Source organism: Dipodomys ordii, unplaced genomic scaffold, assembly GCF_000151885.1.
Source record: "Dipodomys ordii isolate 6190 unplaced genomic scaffold, Dord_2.0 Scaffold16, whole genome shotgun sequence".
Lineage (NCBI taxonomy): Eukaryota > Metazoa > Chordata > Mammalia > Rodentia > Heteromyidae > Dipodomys > Dipodomys ordii.
The window spans coordinates 1,485,275-1,505,959 of record NW_012267232.1 but is presented as its reverse complement, the minus strand read 5'-3'; the positions used below and the strand labels follow the sequence as shown (position 1 = coordinate 1,505,959).

The 20,685-nt window shown below is 42.0% G+C and overlaps 1 protein-coding gene across 1 annotated transcript in view; it reads left to right on the top strand.

Moving 5' to 3' along the window:
• Positions 1 to 2,619, top strand: part of Ktn1 (kinectin 1 (kinesin receptor)) — a 79,078-nt gene extending 76,459 nt beyond the window's left edge. Inside the window, exons 42-43 of the mRNA XM_013012212.1 lie at positions 314 to 438; positions 2,137 to 2,619. Coding sequence (XP_012867666.1) covers positions 314 to 418 — 105 coding nt within the window. The 3' untranslated portion in view covers positions 419 to 438; positions 2,137 to 2,619. The remainder of the gene's footprint in view (positions 1 to 313; positions 439 to 2,136) is intronic.
• Positions 2,620 to 20,685: the final 18,066 nt, after the last annotated feature.

Here is a 20,685-nt window from a genome sequence, read left to right as displayed (position 1 = left end):
ATAACTGTGACTTCTTACTGTTTATGCATGTTGTTTCCATTTATTTCTGATATTCATAAAATCTAGTTTTTCCTTGGTAGCCAAGTGGCATTTCCTGCAATGTACATTTTCTTTGGTGCTAGTTACTTTTTATCAATATTTAGCAAACATTTTTCTGTAGTTTTTTTCTGTTATGTCATATTTCAGATTTTTCATATTTGTATTTGAAACAAAAGTATTTTCTGTTTTTGGTTGCATACTCTTTTTTTTTTCTTCTCTTTGGAGGTATTTAAAGAAAAGTTTTAAGTTTTAATCACTTCTATCTTTTTTTCAGGAGTCTTCTGAGAAGGAAACAATGTTTTTAAGTCTTAATCAAACTCTAACACAGTTACGGCAGTTGCTTCAGAAAGTAAACCAACAGCTCATAAAAGAGGAATAACAACATTTACCAAGTCTTGGGTAAGAACAACTGGAATATTGCTATTTATGGCTAATTGACTTAGGGAAGGAGGAAGGATGTGCCTGTAATGTACACAGGCACGGTGTAGGAATCTCTCATTCTTTATTCTTAGAACTTTGAGATGACAGCTTTTACTTTTCTATCTTGCCTATAATTTGAAGGTCTTCTAATGTGGAAGTGGAAAGCTTTTCTCTGCCTACTTTGACTTTTTTAAAATCATGCCTTGTTATGATTTGGCTACTTGGTTTGTCCATTATTACTATGCTGAAAATTATTTTGTCATTTTATTCTGATGTTAGGTCAGTGCATGTGTTTGTATGGTATTTCCTCCTTTCCCTATCTTTAGGACTTGGTAATAAATAAAGTGACCATATCATTTTTAACTGATACAGGATTGCAGAACTGAAAATGAAGTTACTACAGTTTTTTAAAGTATGATAAAGAATGCACAGCATTTATTACATCTCTAAGGCAAGGGAATATTAATATTTCTTTAAAGAAAGCTGTATTTTGTTGTGGTTCTGTCTGGTTTTGAGACTAGGTACTGCTATGCAGCTCAGGCTGGTGATCTTACTTTAGCCTCCTCAGTGCTAGAATCATAGGTGTAAGACTGGAAACTCTGTTTTTCATAATCTAAGCATTCCTCACTCTCTGGCTTGACTTTGCTGCTCAAGTCCTTCACCCTGCCACTTGAGCCATCCTTCCTCTTTCAGCTTTTTTGCTGGATTTGTCTAACTGGGGTAGTTTGAACTAGAATCCTAAGATCTCAGCCTCTTAATGAGAATGAGCCTGACTAAGAATTCCATTCTTTGATGTTGAAATGAATGTTTTAAATGAGGATAAATAAATCCATTATTAACTAAAGTATATTATAAACTTGGATTGTCTATGTTATCTTGAAAAGCCTAGCTTTATTAGCATTTTAAGCTGACTTAGTAAAAATATTTAAATGTTGCTGGCATCACTCATGTAGAGAACCTGCCTAGCAAATCCCCCCCCCCAAAAAAAAAAGGGACTTGTTGTATTGTAGGTTGTAAATGCAGATTTTTATTGTTGTTGTCTGGGTTTTATGGTCTCTGAATGAATTATATCATACTACCAATGGTACAATATTCAAATACAGACTTAGACTAAGTATTTCAGATAATCTTTTTCCTTAGCACTGAAGGTTTTTTTTTAAATTGCTCTCTCTCTCTCTCTTTCTCTTTCTCTTTCTCTTTCTCTTTCTCTTTCTCTCTCTCTTTTTGGTGCTGATCTTGAGGCTTGAACTCAGGGTCTGAGAGCTGTCCCTAAAGCAAAAGTCCTTGCTTTGTGTTCATGGATAGGCTAGTGCTCTACTACTTGAGCTTCAATGCTATTTCTAGCTTTTTCTGAGTAGTTTTATTGGAGATTAGATTCTCACAGGCTTTCCTGCCAGAGATGGCTTTAAACTACACCTCAGATCTCAGTTTCCTGAGTAGAGCTAGGATTACAGGTATGAGCTACCTGGTGCCTGGCTTCACATGTTAAAATATATATCTAAAACCTCTTTTTGAATCCTGCAGGAATGTTCTTGTTTTGATGAACAAAGTATGAATTGTTTTAAGCCTCACTGAAAGTGTCATGCCAGATCAAATGGAGTATTTACAAGAAAAATATATTCTGATTGCCTTTCTTGCTTTATTTTAAAAATAATTTTATGATTTTTTTTCTTACAGAGTGAAGTTATTTGAAAACTGTTCAAGGATAACTGAAGGCATTGTATTATATTTTGCCAAATTAAAGCCTTATTTATGTTTTCACCCTTTCTACTTTGTCAGAAACACTGAACAGATTTTGTCTTTTCTAATCCTTGTTAGACTACTGATTTAAAGAGGAAAAAAAAACCTAAAAAAAAGTCAACTCTGTAGACACCTTCAGAGTTTAGTTTTATAATAAAACTGTTTGAATAATTAGACCTTTACATTCCTAAAGAAAAATAAACATGTAAACTTTACATTATTTTACTCAATGAAATTGTTGAGAAGATCAAAGTGGTCAAAACAACATAAAATTTAACATTTTAATACTGATATTGTACACTGTTTTACTTAATACTTTGGGTAGTAACTGCCTCCGACATCAAGGAAAACACTTTTGTTGCTAATGAAATCAGTTTTTGTAATGGCAGTCAACAAATAAAGGGACACTTATTATTCAAACTTGACTTCTAATTTTCATTGAAGTTTAACAGATTTCATTAGCACTACAGATCAGCACAACTGAACACAATTATTAGTTGCAACCGTTGAACAAGGTAAGGAGGTCTTGTTGCTTATATAAACCTTGCTGATTGGAGCTTTGGGTCTTCTCTAATTGTCTTCTCAGTTTTGCCCCAGTGTGCTGTGGATTACAGAAAGGATAAGGCAGGAACTTAGGGGCTGACTTACCACTCCACTTCTGAGAGAGGAGCTGTATTTTATTTTTACTATTACTAATGATTTTTAAAATAATAAAATTAATTTTTGAGATTCCTCTTTTCAGGCACTGCATTAAACAGTTTATATGCTACCTTTTTATTTTAAAAAAAACTTAAAAAATAGCTGGATAGTCAGTATTGGCACGTAACTATAATCAGCAATTCAGGAGATGGATTTAGGATAATTATGCTTTGAGGCCAGCTCAAGCAGAAAGTTAGACTAACCCTATTTCAGTCAATAAGCTGTGTGTAGTGGGGTACCTTTGTGTTGCCAGATACCACCCAGACTAATAGGTTGGAATACTAGCCAGCCCAGGGCTATCTGAAATAAACTAAAAACAAAAACAACTAAAGATGTAGCTCAAGTGGTAGAATGCTTGTCTAGTAGGCATAAGACTTTAAGTTCAAATTCTATAGTAAGCCGGGGCTCTGGTGGTTTATGCCTGTAATCCTAGCTACTCAGGAGGCTGTGATCTGAGGATCACGGTTCAAAGCCAGCCTGGGCAGGAAACTCTGAAACTCTTCTCTCCAGTAAACCACCAGAAAACTGGAGGTGGCGCTATAGCTCAAGTGGTAGAGCACTAGCCTTGAGCTGAAGAGCTGAGGGACAGCGCTCAGGCCCAGAGTTCAAGCCTCATGACTGACCAAAAAAAAAAAAAATCTATAGTAACACCAATGATTGGGGCAGAAAAGTTAAAAAATGTTTTGAAAGCCTTGCTCTCTTTAGGTGTCAATTCCATTGACAGTTATACGATGGAGTATTAATAGCTACCTTTTTGAGCCTAGCACAGTGGCTCCTTGGGAGGCCAGTATCAGGAGGATCAGTGTTCAGAACCAGCCAGGGCAAAATGTTGCAAGGCCCCATCTCAGTAAGTTGGTGTGCTTGTCTGTCATCCTAACTTCAAGGGATGGTGGTATGAGGATTGTGGTCCAGGACAGCCTGGGCAAAAACTGAGACACCCTATGCAAACAGCAGTCAAAACAAAACAAGAAGGGTGGGACTCAAGTGGTAGGGTGCCTGCCTTGTAAACTAGGAAACCTTAATTTCAAACCCCGGCAACCCACCCATGCCCCCGTAAAAGAAGGTTCTTTTTAAAGTGTTTCTTGAACAGAGCAGTCATGCTTCTCCCACATGACTGTAGCACTGTCTCTTTTAAATGTCAGTTTGGGCCTGCTCCTTCACCATCTTGCCATCTACCTTAATGGCATTTTTTGGTGAGATCTTTGCTGACAATATTATCTCCCTGGTTCTTGTAATTTTGCTTAATTTTGTCTGTAACACAGCTTTCTACTTGATTGCTTCCCAACCCAAGTGGTACCTCCTAACCTTTTCTCCTTGCAGTGCATACTAAATACTGTTTTTAAAGTATGCATCGATAACCTGTTTGTAGTCAAGTTATGCACTGGCTTGTAGATTTAAGCTGTGTCAGCCTTAACTTGCTGCTTGTAGCAAGCCATCTGAACTGTAAGCTAGGTGGATTTCTCCATTCTTTCTCTTCTCCCTGTGTAAGAGTTCATGTCTGCCACCTGAAATCTTCTTGATATTTCCTCATGCAAGTTAAGCTGGGTGCTGGTAACTCATGCCTATAATCATAGCTGCCCAGGAAGCTGAGAACTGAGGTTTGAAGCCAGTCCAGACAGACAAATCCAGAGACTCCTATATCCAATTACCAGTGAAATGCCAGAAGTGGAGATCCTGTGGTAAGAATGGCAGCCTTGAGTGAAAAAGCTAGTAAGCAAAAGTATAAGGCTCTGAGTTCAAGCCGCAGTACTAGCAAAAGCAAAAACAAAAAGTTAATTTCAAGCTTTTTTCCACTTTGGTGAATTTCTTTATTACCATCCCTATCCCCCATCAGTCTAAATATGTATTAATGTGCTTTTCCATTTGATTAGTGTTATAATTTTTATGTCACTGAAGAAAAATTAATTAGAATAAGATGAGACAAGCAAACGTTTTCCTCACTTTTTTCTTTTTCTTTTTTGTTGGTCATGGGGCTTGAACTCTGGGCCTGGGCACTATCCCTGAGCTCTTCAGCTCAAGGCTAGCATTCTACCACTTGAGCCACAGCACCACTTCCAATTTTCTGAGTGGGCTATTGGAGATGAGTCTCATGGACTTTCCTGCCTGGGCTGGCTTTGAACCATGATCCTTAGATCTCAGCTTCCTGAGTATGTAGGATTACAGGTGTGAGCCACCAGCGCCTGGCTTCCTCACTTTTGATACCAGTTATGTAGTACATTGTGTATACATTGTGTATCAGTGTGAGGACTATAAAGTCCAGAGAAAAGGTTCTTACTCTTGACCTTAATGTTAAGGTACAATATATATACAATGTGGTCTTCTGTAGAACAGCTAAGCATATCTTAGAGGAAGCAAAACTGATCTTGATAACTTTCTGTTCTGAATAAACTAGTGTCTTGTTTATTAAACCTACCCTTCATAAATACAAAACTTGCTTTTATGTGATGAACACCTGGTTTTAATATCACAAGTAACCTTGTTAGACAACTGGCTCTATCACTGCTCTGCTCTCAGAACAACTTAGAACTCAAGCAGGACTTAGAATACACACTTAGAATGTATCATTCAACTTTTCACCAAATGGGCCTATAGAACATAATTATTTGGGAACATTTTATTCATATGGCAGAAATAATGGTGGTCATAATTATAAATATGGAGTGCTCCTTCAGGTACCATGCTAAATGTATTAAATGCAAGGTTTTTGAAAGTTATCTCCAAGGTACTCTTTGAACACATTTTTTGGAGTCTATATAGAGCAAAGTGCCTAAGTTGAATATTTGGTAGTAACTTATTTTAACTATATATTGCATTATATGCATACTGTATACTACAATTGGCTTATGCACTCAACTGTGGATTAATATCTGAGTTGTTTGCAGTTTTTGACTATTACAAATAAAGCTGATATATTTGTGTGCAAGACTTGTGCATAATTCTAAAATATCAAACATAGTTAAATATTAGAAGGTGACCATCAGCTCACAAATCATCCATTAAACAGAACTACTCCCACAGTTAAGACACAGATCTGAAGGAGTCTGGGTTAATCATTTGGCTCCTTACATTGCCCATCATCATGCCTTTTGGAAGTCATTCTGTGACTCATGCTCTAGCTCCCTCCTGCCAATTCATCTAGGTCTAGAGCTGAGCCATCTTCCCATTGATATTCTCTGAGACCTTTGCTTTTGTTGCTGCATTACTAATAGCAATAGCATTTGTTGAGGTGTCTAGGCTAGCTCCTCCTCCTGTTCTATCTTTGCCCAGTATCATCTTTTCAGCAGGTCCACCAAGCCAATAAAGTTTCTCCCTACCTAATATGGCGGCTCTCAAAGTACTCAGGTAAACAAGTGTCTGGGACATAAGCTTACATTGTTTGTTAATAAAATGTAGTAAGCCTGTGGGGATAAGAACTGTCTGCAGTCATGATCTGCAAGCTTTGGGCCAGCTGACAATTTCCAAAACATCTTTTCCAAAGTTACGGAGCCCTTGCTGGAGGCCAGGAGGAAACTCAGTCCCTGAAGGCCAAGCTTTCAACCTGAAATTTAAAAAAGCATATTCAATACTTTTGGGATATGTTTTTTCTTCCTTCCTAAGTTCCCACTAAAATGTAAAGGAACTATAAAAGGCCATATATTTACCATTTTCAAGCGAATGTGAGTTGAGAAAGAGTATCACCCACACACCTGCACTACAAGCAATCTTAAAAGGTCATTCCCTCTAGCTGAAAGTTAATGACAGGGTGAAAATGAGTAGGAAGATACTGAGAATTCTGTGCATAAATATGAAAGGGGGGAGTGCAGTAATTCATGACATAGGGTACTACTGTGTTAATTTCAAATAGACTGATAGGTCAAGGAGGCATATTGTAAAACCTCTTGAGGAGGTGAGAACCTTTTTTCTGCCAAGGGCCATTTAGATACAACATCAAGGATCATACACAATTATCAGTACAGGCAGGCAGCGTCCAGCAGCTGGTGGAAAGCATATGTCTGTTTTGTTGTTTATCAGATGATTGGCCAGATTCCTTACCCCTTCCAGAGCACTACCTGAAAATAAAACCAAGAAACATAGCTAAAAAGACAAAAAAAAGGAATAAAATATAATACTAAATTAGATTTGATTAATTTACCAACAGAAGTGGGGAGAAAAGAGTGAAAAACAAAAATGGTCATGAAGAGTAGATAATTGCCTTCCTCCAAATAACTACATATCTGGTCAGATCATTTGATCTTGTAGGATATATTCACACAAGTATATGTAGATATGTTTTAATTAACACATAAACATGTGCATAGCACTGTTTTAAGATGGGACAACAGACCATGGGACTGGTAAGTGAGAAAAGGAAGACAACCAAGATGAGCTCCCTCATCGTTCCAAATCTCTGCCTCACAGCTGGACACCATCCACATCCTCAGCTCCATAGTACAGAGTTTTCTGGAAATGGCCAGCAAGTTCACTAGCCTCATAAACCACTGTCCTTAGTCAACACCCCAAATTGATGGCTCCTCTGTGTCAGTTTTATTGCTGGTTAGCTCCAAACCTATGTCTCTCTGTTCGTTTTTTTTTCTTTCTTTTGTCTTTTTTGCTCTAAAATAGAGCCGGACCCTTTAAACACATCCCCTCCACACTGGCGCAGGCTTAAGCTGTGTCACTAGAATGGATGGAGGGACATGGCAGGGGAGCAACTTTTCTTTGTTGTTTCCACCCATTTTCTTGCTCCTGTGGAGCAGATGCCAACTGTGCATGTGGGGCATAGAGAGTGACACTTACCCTTGGGGAATTTTAGCTGTGCTCTGGGGAAGGTTCTCCGGGGTCTCATAGGCACCCTGGTGATCTTCGGGGCCTAGCCATATCAGCCTCATGGAGGTTTTCCTGCTTCTAGTGGAGCAGGCTACAAGATGTCCCAAAGATGCCCATGTCCTTGTCTCTGATTGTTATGTGGATAGGAAGAAATAAGGTTGTAGGTAGAATTACAAGCAGGATTATCTAAGATGAAAGTGGGCCACAGTAGCTGGAGCTGAAGCAGCCATCTTGTGACTATGAAAGATGGGCCAAAATAATTACAGAATAGACCTTGCAGCCATTGAAGCTGTACACCCCTGCAACCTCACGTCTTCATAGTTGTGAGTCTATGAAATGAACTCCACTGATTTTGCTTAAACTAGAGTTACTTGCAGTCAAGGAATAGTCCTATTATATCATGCTAGAAAGAAGCTAATCTTTACTCCAAGTTTCCATCTGACATGTTTTCCAGCCCATTGTCACCAAGGATTTATGATGCTCATTTACCTGTCTGACATGCCCAATTCTGTGAACTGGCGATCAAGGACAACCCTATCCTGGCATGTAGTAGCTGCTTAGTTACACTGCTTAAGAAGTGAATGGCCCCTGGAGAGGATGGCAAGATGTTACTGGTAGTGGGGCCAGCAAGAGGCTAACTCTAGCATGAGGTGATAGCCTGAGCCATACAGCAGGACTGTTGAGAGGCAGAAGGGAGTGGGTGAAGGAAGAGAAAAAAGGGCTCAAAATGGCTATCAGGTACTTCATGTGTTATGAGTTGGGGCACTACCAATTCGTGGCCTTGGGAAGATTGGAACATGGTAGTGACTCATTCTTCCTGGGAAGCAAAGGTAATGGGAGTGACACGTCTCAGGGGCTTAGTGTGACTAAGAAACTCAGTGCATGTAACTGCTCCTAACAGAGCCTGGCACACAGTTCAAGGTAGGGTTACCAGTTTAAATCTCCTTCCCCTAGTATTGGCAGGACGGATGAGAGCAGGGATATTGAAAGAGAAGGGAGAGAATGAGCAGGAAGGATTCCAGGAGGAAGGAGGTGGGAGAGCCAGCTGGCTAGCTAGGTGCTGTTTGTCACTGGAAAGATTTCCTTTAAAATGGGACTCGAAGTGAGATTAGAGATCCTGACTTCACTGAGGATTTGTGTCACCGGTAAATACTTCTTTGATTAGTATTTTAAACATTTTCCAGGGAACTTGGGGTAAGAGGAACAGTTGGGATGCTTTTTCCCCCCTCCAGTCCTGGAGGTTGACTTGGGGCCTGGGCTCTGTCCCTGAGCTTCTTTGTGGTCAAGGCTAGCACTCTACAACTTGAGCCACACCGCCACTTCCAGCTTTCTCTGAATAGTTTATTGGAGATAGAATCTCATGTACTTTTCTACCCAGGCTGGCTTTGAACTGCAACCCTTAGATCTAAGCCTCCTGAGTAGCTAGGATTATAAGCATCAGCCACCTGCACCCAGCTGGGATGCTCATTTTAAATGTGAAGACTTGTATTCTGGGGGCACTGTAGCAGTCTCTGTCCCTAATGGATTTCTATAAGAATTAATGAAGCTCAACAACAAAAATGACAGAAGATTCCAGATAGTAGGTCATTAGTCTTGAGGCAGTGAAGAATGCTGCAGGACCAGTAGGTGACATATCAGGGCAGAGACAACTTTCAAATACTGCAACCAGGGACCATTTGCAAGGTTACTGGTTCATACCTGTAATCTAAGCACTAAGAAGCGGATGCAGGATATCATAAATTCAACGCCAGCCTAGGCTACAGAGCAAGACCTTCTCTCAAAAAAATACTACATTTGTATACATGCATATTTACATATATATACATATATTCACATAATGCCATTGACACTCTGCTGATTCCTAATAAATACACTGCACTACCTTATGTGTACATGACAGCAATTTGAAGTAAAGCAAGAAAATATCCTCCTTTCAAATGCAGTGAATGGAGACCATATTTTTAAAATTACATGGACTTGAAACAAATATTTCATGCTTTTTATATTAAGAACCTGATTCAGGGAAAGGACAAGTCAAGGTGACTGGTCTCTGTGAACTTGTGTGGGCCACAGGGGTACTAGTGCCAGACTTTCATCACAGGCCTTGTGAATGTCCCTTGATCAAACCAGTTGTCTGCTGACCAGCCTGGATGCTGTGGATGCCCAACACAAGGGCAATAAGTAAGAGGGGATGGGTGTGTCGTGTCACAAAGAAGAGAACCCAAATAAAATGCAAAGCCAAACAATGGGAAGACATTCAAGTTATTCCTTAATCCTACTAAGGAGAGTTTGGAAATTACTACCTGACCCCACCTTGCTCAAGATGACCTCTTATTACATATAATTGTGATTAATAGTAATAACAAGCATTAATGAACTGATGGCTGTTTCCAGCTACTTGCTGGGTGCTTTATAATAGCTCATTTAATCTTCACATTAAATAAATCTCTCTCCCCCATTGTAAAAATTTTTTAAAAAAATCAGGCTCAAAGAGGTTCGTTTACTTGCCCAAGTTTATACAGTTACTCACTGCCTGTGTGACCCTACAGCCGGGCTCAGTTCTGTTTGCTGGGGAGGATGGAGTCATTCTCATCTGGTTCTTTGGCTAGCTCCACTGAGTTAAAGAACAACTTCAAATTTCTGAAGGAGTGGTTCCCAAACTGTTGATTGTAATTAAGATTTGGGAGTCCAGACTGACCAGCTTGCCTGCGAAAATCTGCATTAGCCAAATTTGTCCCTATCTGAGCGTGTTATTTTTTTTCTTTTTGGGCATCAATTTCACTAGTAGTACCATTTGCTGTCTCTCAGTATCAGCACTGTAATCAGAGCACCTCTACATGTCTAGGCCTTGGCTCCAAATCCTTATTCTGCCCCTCAAGCTTGTGTGGCCATGGGAAAACGACCTAACCTTTCAGAGGCCTGACCTTTGCATCTGTCTAGCCAGGATTCTTTCTCATGGGGCACCATAAGGGCTAAACAGTTAACACAGGTCAAACATCCAGCACACATGCCTGGCACTTAAAAGGTGTGCAGTGAGTGTTCATCTCCTGAGCCAGGCCTATTACTTCTTGGTCCTGTTCCTTCACCCCCCTCCGTACAATTCATGTAAAGGTGTGTTCAGTATACATTCAGAGAACCCTTCAGTGTGATTGAACAGAGGAGAGCAATGCAGTGGTGCAAGCATGGTACTAACCATGGCAAAGTAGGCCTAGGAACCCAAGTCCCTGACTCCAAATCCCTGGATTGGGTTGGCAGACAGGTCCTGGGATTCCTCCAGTTCTATTCGTCCTTGGCCTGGGCTCACAATGCAGGCTGGTATGTGGATGGAGTTTGCTGCTTGCTCTTCATAAGCTGGAGTATGAGTTCTCTAACCTCACCACAGAGCTGGGTGTGATGGGGCAGACTTGCTTGTGTGGCTGATGGCTTACATCTCAGAGGGTGACATTTGGAAAGGACCTTCTTAAAGCATTAAAAAAAGTTGGATCTATGCTTTTGCCACTTGCTGAGGGTGAGGGTGGCATTTTCTCCATAGTAGAAAGGGAAATATCAGGACAGACAAGCTTTCGTGGTTCCTGATTTGTCCTTCCGTATCGCATAAGAACCCAAAGGGATGTGGCAGACTCTCAACTCTGCCAGGAAACAGAGATAAACCAGCACCTGCTCCAAGGGCTTTCTGGGTGACTCCTGGTGTGTCAAAGATGTTTGCTCAAGAAAAAGCTTGACATATGCTAAATCCAGGTGCTGACACTATTTTTGGAGCTGAGTTTAGAAATGATTTCCCAGCATCCCCAAGCAGATCGTGTAAACCTATAATTACTTTGAACCTCTGTGTGTGTGTGTGTGTGTGTGTGTGTGTGTGTTATGCGCTAAAGCTTGTTCAGTAATAATTAGCCTGATCTTCTGCCCTTTATCATGTCCCATCACTCCTGTGCTGGGGGGAATTTCCCTGAGTACAGCCTGGTTTGATGGCACTCTTCTTTGGTGCTCTGCTCTCTGTGTGCCCTGGAACAGGCTGCCTTTCTGACAAGATCTGAGGGCTCATCACATGGTGAAGCATAAAAGCTAAAGTTGGTAAAAGCAAGTGTAAGTTGTATCCTGTGAATACAACTTGGATTTTCTGCTGCAGAAATGAACTGCCAAAAGATAAGTCAGATGCCAGATCAAGAAGGGAAAACTAACTAGAAAGCTGACCAAGAGAAAGAAGATTTAAGTAGTTTTCCTTCCCAGTTAGATACAAGGAAGAATTGTCTCCTGACTGGTTCAGAAACCGTAAATAGAATTCTAAGCAATTGAGAGATACACCAACCCCAGCAATATCATTTCAGCAGCAGCAGCAGCAGCAGCAATAGTAGCACCCTGCCCCCAGTACTGTATCTGAAGAGTTCTTACCTCCATCACACCGTGCTCACTATTACAAGACTCACATGGTGTAGTGCAGAATCAGCCCCATTTTACATGGATGGAAACAGAGGCTTGGATTTGAAGCCCATGGCTGGAAATCACAAAGGGTGCATTATAGCACCAGGCTACAAATGCAGATCTGGCTTCTGATTCTGCTGGGTCGTTTCCTTCCTGCCACATTGTGGCTCTAGAACAATGTCAGAGAGAAGATTTGGAGGTAGAATCCATCCCACCTGGTTCCCAGAGTGGTCCGGTTGCCCCAAGGTGCCCTGTGGGAAAGTGCAGTCCTTTGAGTTTTCCAACTCTATTCATGTATCCTTCGGTGATTTCCCCCATCCTGTCAGTAGGGGGAGGCAACCGACAATGCATATGAGCACCTTGGAGGTGCTCTTGGAGGGAAGTATGTTTTTCTTTAAAAAATGATGCTTTGGGAATTAAAGTGGATAACCAAAGGTCCGTGTGAGGGACTGGCTGCCATCTCGAGCAAAGGCTCAACTTGTGTTTTTGTTGAAGTGTTTCCACAAAGCTTTCTCTGGTCTATCACAAATATGCGACAGTGAATATCGACCCTTGAATGACAACATAACCAAGGTGTTGCCTTCATTTTCTTTCGCCTTTATTCTTGCCTTTGGTCCCTGTGTGACTTTCTACTCATGATCAGTTCTGGTTTTGTAGCTGTGCAGTGGCAGGGCCTGTGGCCACAGGGCAGTTATACTTACTGCCTGTGTACCTGCGAAGCTCTTCTTATGTCATTGGGGGCAGAGGTGGCCTGTTTGACTATTGCATGCAGGTTGGTTCTGTGGCTATTTCTATATCATTTTTGGTGATTTATTCTCTTTCTATTCTTCTAAAATTCCATGTCTGCCTTCATTTCCTTCCTTTCAGGTAGAAAGAATGTTGGGTCAGGTGTTTCAGCCCTGGGATACCAACTGTCCATGGCTAGGCCCTGAGGCCTAGCAGAGTCCTATGAGGTTTCATGTCAGGGGTAATCACACTGCCCTGTTTAACACCCAGCTAAAGGACAGGTTAACCCCAAATAATCCAGCTCTTTCCTCAGTTGTTTTTGCATTTAGCCACATAGTCCCTTTTGTCCCTCTCTTCAAGTCTTCCTGGAGGTCAGTCCTAAAACTGTCATGCAGATGAAACTTCACTATGGTGGCTGGCTACGAAGCACCAGTGCTGACCACCCTTCTCCAGCCAAAGTGGACTTTCCTGTGGCTTTACTGGAATCCAGAGGTACCTGAACTCTCTCTTAGTCTGATAGGAAGCTATGAGAGACTCCTGAAGACCCAGTGGCTTGTAATAATAGAAATACATTTCTCACAGTTCTGGAGGACAGAAGTCAGCAAGGTTGGGTCCTGGATTACAGGTGGCAGCAACATATACTGTCCTGTGATAGAGATATCTCAACCTTCCCTCTCTTTTCCTCTTTTGTGCTATTACTGGGACTTGAATTCAGAGCCTGGGCACTATCTCTTGGCTCAAAGCTAGCACTCTACCACTTGAGCCACAGCTCTACTTTCAATTTTTGGTTGGTTAATTGGAGATAAGACTTTCACAGACTTTCCTGGCTGGGCTGGCTTTGAACTACAATCCTCCGATCTCATCCTCCTGAGAAGCTAGGGGTACAGGTGTGAACCACTTGTGCCAGGCTTCTGCCACTTCTCTTTATATGGAGAAAAGGCAATGAGAGAGCTCTCTGGGTCCCTCCCCAAAGGGCACAAATCCCATGAGTCTTTAACTTTCATGCCCACTATAGTCACTTCTCCAAATCCACACATCCTACTGTATCACGTTGGAGGTTAGAACATTAGCATTTGAGTCTTGGTAGACACAGACAACCATCCAACAGAGCCTACAACAATCACTGTGGCCAAAGAGAAGAGTGGTTCTCTTGCCTCTATGCTACCCATGATGGAGCTGGCCCAGTGTTTTTTGAGCTTCCATGAGCACAGAGTGCACCTGCCTCTTGGTTGCCTCTCTTACCCTCTGGCCAGGTGGAGGTGGGCTCATACAAAAGTCCTACACTTAAGTCTTTAGAACATCGGCTCTTCTTAGTGACAAGGGGCCTATTAGCAGTGCTTGATTCTACCTTCCCTTGAGATGTATTCTACATTTCCACAGCTCTCTGCAAAAGGATTATTGTCCAGGCATAGCAGCAGGGTGGGGGAGGGGAGGACCTTGAGTTCTCTCCAGGGCACTTTCCATCCATTAGACTATTGTCAGACCTGTCCCCAAGGCTTCTCAATGTGTCTAGACCCCCCAGGGGGTCTGCTGAAGATGAGACCTTAGTTTAGTCTGAAAAAAAAAACACTAAACATTTGTCACCATAACCATCTTTCTCTAGCTCAGTCCTATGGTTCTTCTTTCTCTGATCTTCCTTCAATCTCTTTCCTTAATTCTAAATCCCAGAATATTGTGTCAGGAGGATAGAGGCCTTACTTAAAGGGGTTTTCCTTCATCAAACTTGGGATGACCTGAGCATCAAAATTAATCACAACAGTTATAGGTAATAGGCATTTAAGGAGATCGAATCAATTTGTATTTATACCAAATAAAAGAGGAAGGGACGTAAGGAAGGGGCCTTCTTTGTAGAAGAAGGCTGATTAATAAATTTGAAGGAATGATAGAATTAAAAAGTACCATTTTTAACCACCATAATAATAATTCAAGAAAGAATACTTTTCAGTAGATGCTGAAGTCATTAGGTAAAGGTTGTTTGGGAAGAGTACATTCAGTCTCCAAGCATCATCTCAAAGATTTCACATGAATTGCAAAGGTAGATACCACCATATCTAAGTGATCAAACTTACTGTGAGCAATGAACAAATCAATATCAAGGCCCCTGGTGTGACACATGGTAACACATCCCCTGCATAGAAGTTCTGTCCTAGCCAAAAGGAAATATGACCTCATGCCCCTAATCCCAGCTACTTGGGAGACAGATGTGGGGAGGATCTCTGTTCAAGCCAGGCAAGGCAAAAGTTACTGTGACCCCCATCTCAGTCAATGAGCTAATGTGATGGTATGCACCTGGGAGCCCAATCATGTGGATCTGGAGGTAGGAGGTTTATAATTAGAGGCTCAATCCATACAAAAACACAAGACTTTATTTGAAAAATAACTAAAGCAAAAAAGAGCTGGGGGTATGACTAATGTGGTAGAGCACCTGCCTAGCAAGTGTAAAGCTCTGAGTTCAAACCCCCATACCATGAAACAGAAAGAGGCAGAGAAAGAAATTAAGGAAGGGATAGAAAGAAATGAAGGAAAGAAGGAAGGAAAAAAGAAGGACATTAAGGAAGGAAGGTACCAAAAAAAAAGGAAAAAGGATGGTATCTGGAAACATTCTTGTAAGCAACTGTCCTGAAATCTCTAAACAGTCCATTTCAAGTCTGAGAGTTACTCCAGATTAAGAGATGAGCAAGACTAAATACAATCTAAATACAGCTAAATACAGGGAGAGACCCTGGATTGGATCTTAGGTTTTAGGATGGAATTCACCTCTAAAGGACATTATTAAGACTGCTGGGAAAATTTGTATGTGAGCTGTAATAATACTATACCAATGTTAAAAAATTATTAATAAAAGAAAAATTTAAATGACAGAAAAGTAGTATTTATTATTTATGCATGTGTGTCTGAAAACACAGTATTGTTCTAAAAGTTGGGTTGGTAAGTACTACAGCAATCTTTAGTCACTGATTGTCTACTTATTTTTCAGTTTTCTTTTCGTTAGAGTGGACTCATGAAAACAGGTGGGAAAATAACAACTGTCAGTTAGAAGGGCTGTGTACACTTGGTGTTTCCCTTTGGGACAGTTGTGGGAGAGCCACAGCTTTTGGCAGGAGCCACTTCTGTTGTTTTTGGACAAGTGCTGGTATAGCACAAATTGGGGTTAAGTTATTATTTTTAACTTCCTTTACATTCTGAAACTTACTGATTCGAAAAGCCCAGAATTTCCTTTCTTTGCTCTTGTTAGCTCTCTACGCAGGCAGAAACCTGGATCTAGGGAGGAGCCATAATAGTTACATGGATGGTATAGCAACTTGTGTGCAGTGAAGCCTTGCCCAGAGAAGAAAAGTTGCTGTGATCTTTAAATTATGATGATGATGATTTGAGTTCTAACTCTCAGTATTCCTGAAGGGGCTTAAGGTTGATTCCCTAAATGATAGAATTGGAAAGAATGATTGATTATAAGTACTATCTTTCCTGTCAAATACAAACCTATTACTGACTTTGAAGACGTATTTTTGGTCTAGCTTTTTGATCTGGGAGAAGAAATAAATTGAATTGGACATCATGAGTATTTTAGGGAAAACTGTACTAGAAGAACTCAGCCTCAGTTCCAGGGGATGATAGAAACCCCCGATAGGTCTTGAGCAGGGTGACTCTTGAGCAGACAGACTTATGCTTTTTGGCCCACGGAGGCCATTGGCTCCTTCAGGCTCCCTGGAATCAGCCCAGCCCCAAAGAGACAGAGTCATGGGTGATGGTAGAACAGCCAGAGGGTTCTGGAGCAGCATCATGGTATCTTGGCCCCCATCTTACCTCACAGAAAATACTCAAAGGTTCTGTGTTCCTAGAAGGCCAGGGCAAGTCTGAGAGAGTCCCTCAATGGAGATGGGGGAAAATATGTATATGAATATTTGGTTAAGTTTGACAAGAAGCTCACTACCCTGCCACAGAATGGGACTCAACTTCAGAGATCAAATTGATCCAAATAGCATGAGTATTCAACTTGACAGTCTGATAGGCTATGGAGGTTACACAGCCTCCCTGTTTTGTTGGCTGTAGCTGGCTGCTAAATCAGTGGCTGGCCATGGTCTGCTGCTACCCACAGCAGATGGTCTTGGCTTGTTCTGTTTCCACTTGCATGGTTTTTCAGGACTGACTGAGAGACAAGCCCTTTCATTTCACCTGGTTTTCCTGATGCAGACAAAGAGGGCTGTGCTGAGTTCTCCCTATGTGCAGACCTCAGGACTCTACCTCAGCCTGCACCTGGTAGTCCCAGCAGGAAGCATCCAGAGATGACATGGTTGCAGCTACCAGCTTTCTCTCTCCTCTACCCTCGCCCTTAGCCCTGGTGCTGTGCACACTCTCTCTTTACAGCACAAAAGGCTACACTGGGAGGCCAGGCCACCAGCAGCTCTGGAGAGTCTCTACCCTTACCTGAGGGGCCCTTTAGTATCTGTAGAGGAGTCACCAAGGAGAATGACCTTAGAGGACACAAGAAGGTTAGTTAAGAGAGAGGAGCTTTGGGAGCCTCAGGAGAACCCGATTCAGCTTGTACCCTGTGGCTTTGAGGTTTAAATCTCAAATATAACTTGTCTATTACCCAGGAGAGTCATTGTTGCAGAAGACAGAATGCACTATTTGGAGAAAGGAGTAAGGATTGTGGAAGCCATCTCCAACCCTCGCTCTCCAGAACTGGCTCAGGAATGGGGAGCCCAAATGATGGCCATTTAGTTATTTGGTTCTGTTACTTTTGGCCCGTGCTAGCATAGTACATCATGATAGAATTTCATGGTGGAGAAGCAGCTCATGTTATTATGGCCAGGAAGTAAAGAGAGAGAAAGGGAAGTGCCAGGTCTTAATATCCTCTTCAAGGACATGTCTCCAACAAGTGAACTCCATTCCATCTGCCCCTTTACCCAAGGGTTCCACCACGACCCAAGAGTTACAACGGGCTGACATCGAAGCTATTCACACATGGGAGGTGGGCCATGCAGATCCACACTATAGCAAGGAAAGAGATACTAATTTATGCCTGGTTTGCATACAACAGGACCAAGAGGTAGTATACTACATGTGCTTTCTCCAGAGCCCAGTCTGAAACAGTCTAATGCTATATTGCCTTAACCTATGGAGACAGGACGAATAACTCTGCTTGGGTTATCATCAATCAAAAATGGATCGAGTGAAAGCCCCTCAATCACCCACATTTGATTTCACATGCTCCATAATAGATGTTGTTTTTGTAAGGCTGGGGATTGAACCCAGAACCTTCTGCATGCTAGGCTACGGCTCTACAGCTGAGCCACACTCCCAGCTCCCATAATGTGGAGCTGAGAGTGTGGAAAGTTTTTCTGTTTCGGAGGATCATGTAGAGAGGCAGACAGCTCCATGTCAGGCTTCGTAACCTTCCATTTTTTTTTCTCTCCAATTTCAGTGATGGGTTCAGAATTGATGACACAAATGTTGGAAAGTAGGAGCCAGGGGAAATGATTTCCTTCAACCAAGGATCAGGTCATCTTATTTGCTATATCTCAGGTGCCCTTATTCTCCTGGCCTCGTCCGCGTCTGAGACCCAGGGCTTGCTCTATCTCGGCAGTGATGATTGTCTGTGGCAGGGCTCTGAGGTGGGGCTGATGCCTGAGCCCGATGCGGAAGGTCTCTGCCTCTTCCTGGCACTTTAAATGAGCATTGTGTCACAGGACGTGGAGGCAGGCTTTCCCAGGGGCAATGATTCCATTTGATGCTACTCAGAAATTGACTGGAGCTGAGAAAGTAAATTTCTCTCCATTCTTTTCTTTGATGGACCATCTGTGGTAAACATTTTCTTTTTTTCTCTCCTTACCCTGGCCAGAGAGGACTTGTGTATTCAGGCAGTTCCACCCGCTGAGAAATAGCTACATCTGCTCAGTGAAACTGAAAAACACTTAGATCAGTTCTTTGGTTTCTTTGGTGTTGAAGAATAAGTCCATTGAGGTAAGTTGGCAAAGATTTATTGAAGAAAAGGGTAAGCAGAGCCCCTGCTAGACAGGGGTTACAAGAGAGAGTATTGCCTGGGGTGCATTGTGCAAGGGTTATTAAAGCATCTCTAGGAGAGAGCTGTGTGATTCTTAAGATTATTGGATAACACATGGGCCATCTCAGTCCTCAGACCCAATCAGAGGCTTCACACAACCTGCACGAGCTCTCCATGCACTGTTTAGCCCCTCTGACTAGATGCGGGAGTCCAGTCAGTCAGTCTGCTGTTCGTATGTTCTAGGGGTAATGGGCCATGATATGGTACCCACCTGTGTCACATGGTGATGTGATTGAGGTCTTAGGGGCCTGCACATGAGACTGCTTAAAGCCATGGTGAGGAATGCAGAACCTCTATGGGAAGGTCTTTGCCCTGATTATTCAGCCACTCTTTCTGCTCTATTAGAATTTACTGGGAAGCAACAGAAAGCACCATAAAAGATCAAACTGCTTTGCTCCCCATCCTTTACTGCCCTACTTGCTTTAACTCTTTCTTTCACTGACCTGTCCCCAAAGTCCTTGGCATAGGGCATGTTTGCAAGAAATCCAGACTGGGCATTATCAAACCTGGACTTCAGCATTTAAGTGAAAGCTGCTTCTGAGCTTTTCCTCTAGGTTACTGTCCCAAACCATTCAGTTTGAAAGGAAGATGCCATTGCCTGTACAAGAAGCAGCCCAGAGATGATGACATTGTGAGTGTGAGCTCAGTTCATTGGCCTCACCACCACTATTATTCCCAAGAAAAGTGAGGAATCTAGTACCAGAGGGCCATGTCACTGGCTGCCATCTTTGATTTTCTTGTTACTTAGCCAGGCCTCCCTCTTTGGCCCATCCTGTTTTCATGTGTGCCCTGGGAGGTGTGCCCATGTTCCTGTACTGAGCTTACCCACATTCCTCTGGCTGAGCCTAATAAGCTATATAGTGACTCACCCCCTTGAGACTGCAAATCCCTGTTGTGTATTGGTGGTATTAGAAAATTATGGCCATAACTTTCCACTTTAATCACTCTGGATGAGTTCCCTTGCTCTGATATGACTGCCAAATTCCTGTGGAACTCTTCACAGATGCATTCCCAACAGCTGAGAATCTTGTCAACAAACAGAGAAATAGAACTGGAACTTTTCCTCCGCTGAATTAAAGAAATGTTGAGAATGGGACATGTGGGCTCTGATGACAATGGGACATCCTTAGTGGGTTACTTGGTCATCTGATGGCCCCTGGCTATCGAGAAGTCTCACTGAACAACTACGGAGACTGGAAGCCCAAGCTTCAGATTCCTTTAGATTCCTATTGGCTTTTGTGCAACAGTGAGATCATCTAAGACTTTGTGAGATCAAAAATCTCTAAAACCCCATCTAAATCTCTAGAGGTTAGAAAATATCTCTTCCATTGTTCTGTAGCTGCCACAGAGAAAACACCAGAGCAAAGCCATTAGTAGCAAGGCTGCTGAGCTTGCAGCCCAAGCTTAACCCTGAGGACCTTCCTTGGTCATAGCTACATGATAAAGGTGGCTTTATTTAGAAAATAAAGAGTTAACCCATGACCTTATCCTGGGTCAGATTGGAGGGGAGAGGTGGAAGCTTTCTAAATGTCAAACCAAGTAACTCAACAGTACAAATCTACCTTAAGATCCTCCAGTAGACAACTCCAAGGCATGAAAAAACATGGCAGGACTTGCGTCCCTTAAATTGAAAATGGAATGTCTCCCTGAGGCACTGCTAAGAGAAAAAGACACTTACACTCCGCCTGAGTGGTCTCCACCCAAGCCCCCTTTTTGGTATATGGTATCTTGGGACAATGGTTTCAGAAGCAGAGGTCACCCAGGCAAGTCCC